General features: G+C 41.0%; 1 protein-coding gene across 2 annotated transcripts; it reads right to left on the minus strand.

Moving 5' to 3' along the window:
• Window positions 1-4,525: 4,525 nt before the first annotated feature.
• Window positions 4,526-7,369, minus strand: rpl21 (ribosomal protein L21). Of its 2 annotated transcripts, none has more exons than XM_030099656.1 (6): window positions 7,298-7,369; window positions 6,576-6,654; window positions 6,273-6,334; window positions 5,759-5,871; window positions 5,169-5,319; window positions 4,526-4,648 (listed from the first exon to the last, which is right to left on the minus strand). In XM_030099656.1, exons 2-6 carry the CDS (start codon window positions 6,640-6,642, stop codon window positions 4,559-4,561), a joined length of 483 nt encoding a protein of 160 aa, XP_029955516.1. In that variant the 5' UTR covers window positions 6,643-6,654; window positions 7,298-7,369; the 3' UTR covers window positions 4,526-4,558. The 2 variants fall into 2 exon arrangements, with proteins under 2 accessions (XP_029955516.1, XP_029955517.1); XM_030099657.1 differs by having other exon boundaries at window positions 5,755-5,871; window positions 7,298-7,349.
• Window positions 7,370-9,263: the final 1,894 nt, after the last annotated feature.

The following is a 9,263-nucleotide window of genomic DNA, read 5'->3' on the forward strand; positions in this document are numbered from 1 at the left end:
CCCAAACATTATAAACATCCAGGAGTCTTTCCTCCACGCTGATTGATACAGGCTTTAAACATGTCAGCCTGGCTCCTTGCAGCATGAGTCCCTATCTGCCGATCTGTGGCGTGGCTCTCAGGCCGCGAGACAGAGGAGACTGTCTGTCTCCATTAGTCACACACACGCAGAATTTACTCCACTAATCTCAGTCTTATCAACCCTCCCATAGTGCCCTCCGATAGGTGTGATTTACTGTCGTCAGATATTAGTCGTCACTTAGATCTTTTGTTGCATCAAACCTGAAACTAAATCAATCTTGTTTCCTTTGCAGATGCAGTAAGTTATTTTTGAGAGGAAAATAAATATTCTCTTTGAGAAGTCAAGTTGTTGTGTTTTTTTTTTTTTTTTCAAATATTTTTCCTGCAGCCACTGAAGCTACATTATCATTCAGTTGAACCAGATCTCCAGGGTTTATGCTCCAATCTTGTGCATAAATTGCAATTCTGCAGGTATTGCATCGTCCTCCCACAATCCAGAGCTATGGTTGTTAGGGTGACTCATTGTCTGCGTGCGTGTGTGTGTGTGTGTGTGTGTGTATCAGTGTCTGTCTTTCCTTGTGACCTTTCCAAGGTGTGCTCTGAATCTGTCCAACTATCCAACTCAGTCCCCACGTCCATAAATACAACAGATGTATGAAACAGACGGACATCTTGAAGCCTTGTTTAGGATTCTGAAAGAGCCTGTGTATCTATTATATTATTTGTGCTTATTTTATCCAATTTAGGGTCAAGAGGAGTCAAATCCTATCTGATCCAGCATCAGAAGAAATCCTACAGCTTGGAGAAGTCTCCTGTTTATTGCGGTGCTAATAGAAAGACAGACATTGACCCCTGCACTAACTCACAAATGCATGTAATTCAGAGTGGGAGGAAGCCAGAGCACCTGGAATGAACCCATGAGCGCGGGAAGAATAAGCAAACCCCACATCAAAAAGACACGCAGACCACGTTCATGCTGTGAGACAACGCAGTCAGGCAAAAACATCTGTCTGAAGCTTGAAAACTTTTCTTCCTGCTGAATTTGATTTGAATTACTGGGGGAAAAAAAATGATTCTTTGGATGTCAGTTTCTATATTTATTTTCTCTTTTAAAACAATACTTCTTGGGGTTGGAAAAAAGTTTGAGTCACACACAATCCAGCAGGTTTATCTGCTTGTCCAAACATCCCGATGGCCCTCTGTGCCCGTGCCCTGCTCTCCTGTGAAACCTTTGACTGACTCTTCGTGAATGAGGCCTATTGAGAGCCTGTCGGGCGTTACCTCAGTGCCCTCCCACGCTCCGGCCGAGCGCGCCCGAGTCGGCCGACGCCGTTATCAGCCTCCCCCCCTCCTCCTCTCATCCGGTGCCCTCACCGGCACCCCAGCCCGTGCTGTCAGGGACGGGATCAATACAGCTGGCCCAATATCCACATATATATAGGGCCGTGCCTACACCTGTCCCTGATAACCAGCTATCACACACAGAGATACAGCAGGCGCTCTGTTTGGCCTGCAGCGGGGTTTTCTCGTGCCTTTGTCAAAGTGTCAGGCCGAACCCAAACACACAGTGTCACACCCACTGTTACATCTGTTCACTAATATTATTGAAAATAAAGGTCCTTTTCTCCAAGGTGGGGCCTCAAGATGAGTCTACTTTTCTACTTTACACCTGTGCAAAGGAAATACAGTTCTATGTACGTCTTCGTACGTTAATTTGCTTTTCATTTGATCAGTTTATCAGAGTAAATCCAAACGTGTAAAAAGTCCTGATTTCAGTTAAATTCTTTGTGATGAGAAGGAAGATCCTAGTTGTCATATCATGCTATGCAACAGCTCCACACTAAACTGTGAATGTGTGTGTGTGTGTGTATGTCCGCCTGATTATCTGCAGTTTGTGTGTGTGTGTGTGTGTGCGTGGTTAATGTGTAACGTCCCGGGTCGATACAGCTGCTCCGAGCTGCTGGCCGGGCTGACAGGCTCAATCTGTGTGTGTCAAACGTGTGTGATTAAGGAGTTCATAGTGCTACGCGGCTTTTATCCGCAGGCCTTGTCTCCCTCTGCCCTCCTCACCTCCTCCCTCTCTCTTGCTTGCTTTCTCTCCCCTCCTTCTGTTTACCTTTTTGTTTCTTCAATCAGTAACTTCCATGAGTCAGCGCCACACACGATGGTGCATCTGTGAGAACGCACACAAACACACGTAGACGCACAAAGAAATTACTGTAGAAGGAAATCACAGGATTAAAAACAACAAAAAAAAGGATTTGTACAGCCTCAGGGAAATGAGATATGAAAGTGTTTGAAGCCACATTTCTCACATTATGTGAGAATAAACAGAAAAGCGTCGATAACATTCCTCTTATCTGGACTCTCCAAGTAAAATCCAGACCATGCCAATCAATACCAAGAGCTTTAGCTGCCAGCCCGCTCACTGATTGATTGCATCTTGTTTTTTCCACCTGTTTTTCCTGGTTTTATCTCCTCAACTCGTTGGACGCTTATTACTCTGGCCTGATAAGGGTGACTACTAACCCTAACCCCGAGGCCTGCGGGTTTACGAAGGCACAGGAAGACAACCTCTGCAGGTTTATCTCCCGGGGGGCGTCGTGTCAGCATTGTTCACGTTCACACCGGGATTACAACACTCGTTTTAGGTATTTTCCTCTTTTCAGTGGCAGGGGTTATTCACCTTACGAATCACGCCGTCCAAGACGTGTCAGTTACTTTCCAGACGCAACATCATCATTTCTACAGCTCGTCATCTGGTGTCGCGGCCGCCGACGGCTCCGTCTCAGCGAACCGGTCCTAATTTGTGCAAATATTGGGTAAAGTACTGAGGTGGGATGAGATAACCGATTTGTCACATAACCAGCCAGCCATTCAGCCTCCACTGATTAAACAGACCCCATCAAGTGGTTAACACACACACACACACACCAATGTCAACTGTTAAGCGGTGAACCAGCACAAACTGAGGAAATTGACGTATTTTTCTATGCAGCTGTGATACACAAAGTAAAAACTGAGACTATTTTAATCTGATGAAAGCATGTGCTGATCACCTCAGTGGAGGTACATATTTAACAAGTGAACCCAACATGTTTAAATGACTAATTAATATAATCCATTACACTCCAGAGGCACAGAATGAAATTCCTTCTGCACCTCTTCTCTGACTGCACCTGCAATTTCAACCAAGTTCATAATGACAAGATGATTTTTACAGAATTAACACGGGGGTTGCTTTAAATCTTTAAGAGGTGCCACATGCGCATATTTCTGTAATTTCTGAAGACAAAACACTTTCAACAACTTAAATACTCTGGGGTTTTACACCTTTGTGCTTCCTACTGATGTAACATAAAAATATGTGCCGTAAATACATGTAAATTGTTTTAAGTGACATAATTGACGATTCCAATTTTTTCATTGAGAAACTAAACTTATTTAAACTTGTTTTTAAGTGATTTTCCACCAGAGGACTTCATTCTCCAGAGTAATGCAGCCTGCCAACAGGTTTCGAGGCTGAGCTCAACACACCTCGCAGTGCACACTGCCACCTAGTGGCCATACTGCTGCAAACACACAATGTCTGCAACGTCAGGACATGCCCATCAAGCACAATACACTGCCTTGCACAATGTTACAAGAACGCATTGACTTTGAATGTTAGTTCTTAAGACAATTTCATTACATTTTTTATCTGTTGATGACAATTATAGAATCTGTACACCTGTGCTTTCAATAAAAATATTTGAAACAATAGTCTTAAAAAACTAAACCATATATGACAAAAATTCTAAAGAAGAGTGTTTAATAGCTTTGTAACCAAAGAAAATAACCATGTCCCCTCTTAAAAAAGCAGACATGGGATCTTGAGTCATTACATTACTGCTTGTCCTGCAGTCGGTTTACCTACAATCTGAAACATTAATTCCCCTTGAACAGTTTTGCCTGACTGATATTACATTAAAATATGAAACCTACTAGAATCTTACTACCTGTTGTACTGTGTTTGTCAAGGTAACTTCGACAGAATCCCATGTTGAACATTTAGTACCTGAGCTCTCTGGCGGCACATAGAAAACATTTTGAGGTTGAATCAAGTACAAAATCTTAAAATATTTCTCGAAACGCATCACTGTTACTTTACTTTGTCCTGTCAGGACATCTCAGGTTTCATGTCATGTTTTGATCAGCACTGAACTGTATAAATCTGAATAACCGCTTCCGTTCATGTTTGCTGTATTTATGAACATTAACTATCCAGAATCAACATTTCTCAGGTTGCAAATTGTACAGGCACTGTGCATAAACCACATTCTCTGGTGGATTGGGGGGTGGAATGCTTGTGAGACGTTTGCCGATCACTCTCAGATCGCCGGTGAAATGAAATAGCATTTGATTTCATTTTTGAGCAATCAAAAGAGGAGAATCATCACTGAGTGACGGCTCACGACGGGGCATTTCCACTTCCATGCAAATATAAACACAACAAGACGCAGAGCGTGTGTACAAATGTTTTTATTCTACTGAGCGATTTATGCCATGAACTCGTAGGGGATGGGCTCCAGCAGCTGAGGCTCGTTTTTCTTGGTGCTGACGAAGTGAGCTTCACGAGGAGGAGCAGGCTGAGGAGGAGAAGGTCACAAGATTAACAAAACAAGACCCAGGCATGTTGGGTTTGCTGATCATCTATCTTCTCAGAACTAATAATTCACAAGCATTTGTTGACATTTTATTTGTACTAATTACTTCTATTTAAAATAAACTGGGAAAATGTTTGACAAAAAAAATTTAGATTTGTGAGATACTATCAGATTATTTAAATGAAGAAGCTGATCATGGCGGCATGATTCTCACTGACAGGAAAGACCACATTTTATGCTGCTCAATGTTTACTGTAAAAGCCAAAATGTGGAAAGTTATGAATATTTGCAGAAATATTCATATTAAGCATAAAAATTAATGAAGCTACAATTAAGAAAAAATCAACTTTCCCATTGTGTTCAAATGTTAATGATGTGCCAGTGTGTTATAAATGATAATGTAGGAAGTTCTCAACACCCTGTTGATTGTTCTTAAGTATATTTTTTTCACATCAACATTTCCTTAAGTCGCCCAAAATTAAAATGAGAGTTCACTTCGTACCTGACGCTTCAGCTCCACCCAGATGCCTTTCTGCTTGGCCTCCAGCTTTCTGCTCTCATTCTCTTTGACGCGCTGCAGGAAACTGTCTCTGCTCTTCGAGTGCTTCACATGCTCAATGCGCACATTGATCCTCTTGGCCAGGATCCTCCCCCTGCAGCAGCCAGATGGAAGAAAAATGTATTCATGTATCACATGAAACGCATAAATATGGAATAACCTGCTCAGTGTGGTGCTTAAACCTCAAGCTTCACACAGCTGTCTCCTCAAAACACACTCAGATCAAACAAGACAGTTTGGCTGGAATGTTCAAGGATGAACTACTTTTCCCCACATGAATGACCACAGAGGACACAAAGGTTCCTGGTGGCAAAGTGAAGGTGGGGTTACCAACCCTCTGGAAGTGGATACTGAAGCAACAAGTCTCCAGATTTATCAGGACGATCACAAAAACTCAACACACCACTTGGTGAAGTTATTAGAGGCAACATGACGGCTTCATTTGGTCACTGATGTTTCCAGTTCAGAGTCTGAATCTGTAAAGTTCAAGCATCCCAACCACTGAAACAAAACAAGCATCACTTCATACTTACCGGACCTGCTTGTTGACAATGATGCCAACAGCATGCTGGGTAACATTGTAGACACGCCCCGTCTTGCCATGGTAGCACTTGTGAGGCATACCCTTCTGAATGGTGCCTGTGCCCTGAAGAGAAGCCACATCAGGATGTTACAAGACAGAGCTATCACTTAATACTCAATAGGCAGTTTCTTTAAAAGAGTTATAATAAGACAGTTATTGATTATATCGACTGAACAGGTTAATTATATGGATTTCTGTGCAAGGCAAAGTTTCAACAGAGGAAGTGGCGCATAGATAAAACCAAATGTTCAATCTACTGAAGATTTCAGTCCAAAACATTTTCTATGATCAGTGTTAATATCGTTCAATGTGTCAGGCACAGTTCAGTTTGTCTTCACTCCTTAATGTTCATCATGACCAACTGTAAGTTAAGTAGCCTACAGTAAGAGCTAAGTTAAAGCTCTGCCTCTATTCTCCTTTTAAATTTTACCAAGACTGCCAAACCTGACAAGGCAACATCTTACCTTGATGTCAACGATGTCGCCTTTCTTGTAGATGCGCATGTAGGTGGACAGAGGGATCGGGCCTGTTTAAAAAAAAAAAAAAAAGAAAGAAAGAGTTCAAGCCAACTGGTTTTTAGAAAATTCTTCAGTGTACAAAAGGTAAAAGGTTGGTAGTAAAACAACTCTGAGGGCTTTATTAGTTGGGTTAAGATTCACCAATTAAGAGCATGTTTACTGAAGTCAGACAACTTTTTATACAACTCCTCTATATGACTCTGCCTCTGGGAAAGATCCAGAACTACAGTTTGCAGGAGAAAGACTCACCATGCTTGCGGAAAGGCCGACTGAACATGTACCGGGTACCCCTCCTCTTGCCTCTGGTGTTCGTCATGATGCCTGATTACTGCGAGGAAAACAAAGAGATTGATTTTAACAGATGCAGGAGAGCTTCCCCAAAACTGAACACAGCAGTGCAACGACAGCTTTGTTGAAGGAGCCGTGTAAATGACAAGATGTGAGAAAACGTTATGAAGGATGTCATTGTCGAAAACAGAAAATGACTAAAAAAAACAAACTGTGACAGATTCATTAAGAAAAATACTCCAAAAAGATTCTGCCTCTGTTATAACTGATTTATTAAGAGCGCTGGCAGAAAATATTGAAAATTTGTTCAAAACAACGATGGTGCACGACTAAACCGGTACAGTGTCATCATACACCTACACTTGCTAAATGTAATCAAACTACAAAGTATGTCAATCGAGTAATTACCCGTAAAGCGTGCTTATCTTATATATTTGTCAGATTACGCGTTTTATTGAGAAATATTCAAGCGGCCGTCTGTGACGCTCGGGGCCCACATGGAGAGCCACGCCACCGCTACTCCTCTCATTTAACCGTGTTTACTGACCACAGGAGCGGTTTTAAAGCTAAAACTCCCCCCGCGGACTCTTAAGGACTGTCTACGGTACATGTGTGGATGCAAAGTCGCACAAATCAGGCGCAAAAACTGACGAATTTTTTGTTAAAGACGGAGAAGCTCTTACCCCCGGTCTCAACAAGATGGCGGGTACGGCGGAAAGAGAGAGATTAGGCCCCCAGACTCCGCCTCGTGAAGCACAACTGAGGCAGGCTATAACAGTGCCTGAACTAAATAAAAAAAGAAGAAGAAGAAAAAAAAAAAGAAGATTCAGGAAGATGCAAACATGGGAAAACAACGCCAAATATGTAATTAAGTATCAAATAAAACATTGGCTGTCCCTGAGAAAATAAGGAAGGAGAACATGCCACATCTGAAATTTTAAAGATACTGGGTCTATGGGTTTAATGACTCGTTAAGTAGATCGAAGAAATGGGGTTAAGTCTATTTTGGTTAAAAATCATTCTAGGGGTAAAATGGCACATTCAAAATAAGGCATCGGAAATGACTGAAAACTGCTCCCCTTGGATTAAATGTGAAATGGAGGCATTTTGAACCACCTGTTCTCACTGCACAGCCTTGGGTGAAGATTTTACAATACATTCTTGGAATATGACTGCTCAACTTTCAAAATTAAGATTGCAGAACACTTTCCAAATTGCTCGTGACCTTATTATCATATGATAGATTATAATGCATGTTTTAAGGGGATCACACACATGCATGAGAATGTGTCAAATCCAGCACACACTTCATCTGTGGTAAAGGTGACCTTCAAATACTTATTTCTGCATCCACATAATTTAGTCTAATACCCAGGATTCCAACTGTATGTGTTTGTTCTCACTCTGACTGTGTCTCCTGTCAAGCCTCCCTTTCCGTTTGTCCACTCAGCTGGACAGTCAAGTTAACTAGAAGCTCCCTTGTGGGCGCAGGGAACAACTGTGAATTCAATTAACTGTTAATCCAATTCAACTCTAAAAGATGAAGTTTGTCAATCCAACACAGCCTGCTTTTCAGAGGCGTTTCCCTATTGTTTTCAGCTATATAAAGGCAAATTCTCCTCTTTTCAAAGCATTAGTGTAGAGGTATTTCAACTTACACCTGTGATATTAGTCAAATTGATACTGTCTTTAGTTCCGACTTTTTTTATATATTGTTTTTCTAGCTGCACTTTTGCAATTGCCATAAGCCTGTTTTTTATTATAATCACAGTTTAAAACTAAAGGTAAATGGGTTGAGATAGGTTTGGATTTTGAAAACCATTAAGCTGTCGTCCTGTGACTGCAAAGCTTTGTAAAACAAAGTCTCAGAGAAACACCCCTGATAAAATTGTATTTTTTTTTCATAAGGGAAACAGCATTTTTCTTCACCAGCTCTATCATTTTTGTGCATTGATAGATCTTCTGTTCTTCATTGGAGCTCATCAGAGTCCTTTTCTCTGATCACCGCCTTCAGTTTAGAACTCCCTGTAATTAATATAGTCAGCCCTTCTGCCACCTTACTTAATTCTTACTTACTTACTTAATTCTTAATACTTAGTTCAGGGACTGTTGAACTTCTTCAATATCTCCAACAAACTTCTTTTTAGACATTTTTCGACATAGACATTGGTGAATTACAGAAGAATTTGAAAAGTGGAAACAGAACACACAAAAACCTCTTCCAAAGATTCCAATAAAATAGCAGTGTGCTGCTTTTAACAGATTGCTTTGTGTCATTGAAACTCCCAAACGATCCAGAAATGAGAGGCAAGTGGACACCTACATGTCAAGGTGAGAACAGCCACAGAAAACCCGGAGCTCTCCTGACCCCTTGTGGTCAGATGATGTATCACAGCTTTGGAAATTACAACCTAACTCCAGTTTATTTTGTTTTGTTGACTTTTTTATTCTATTCTGAGAGCACTAAATGAAATTACGTTGTAGTTGGTTGTAAAGACAGTCTGTTTAAGTTAAAACCACTTTTCCTTCATCATTTACTTCACATACTTGATTTTAAACTGATTTTAAGCAGATATAAATTAGATGGTAAACTTAGCTTTACTTCTTTAAAGCCTGAATTTTAAAGAGACATACTGTCTTTATTTACTG

The sequence above is a fragment of the Salarias fasciatus genome, chromosome 9, assembly GCF_902148845.1.
Source record: "Salarias fasciatus chromosome 9, fSalaFa1.1, whole genome shotgun sequence".
NCBI classification, from domain to species: Eukaryota; Metazoa; Chordata; class Actinopteri; order Blenniiformes; family Blenniidae; genus Salarias; species Salarias fasciatus.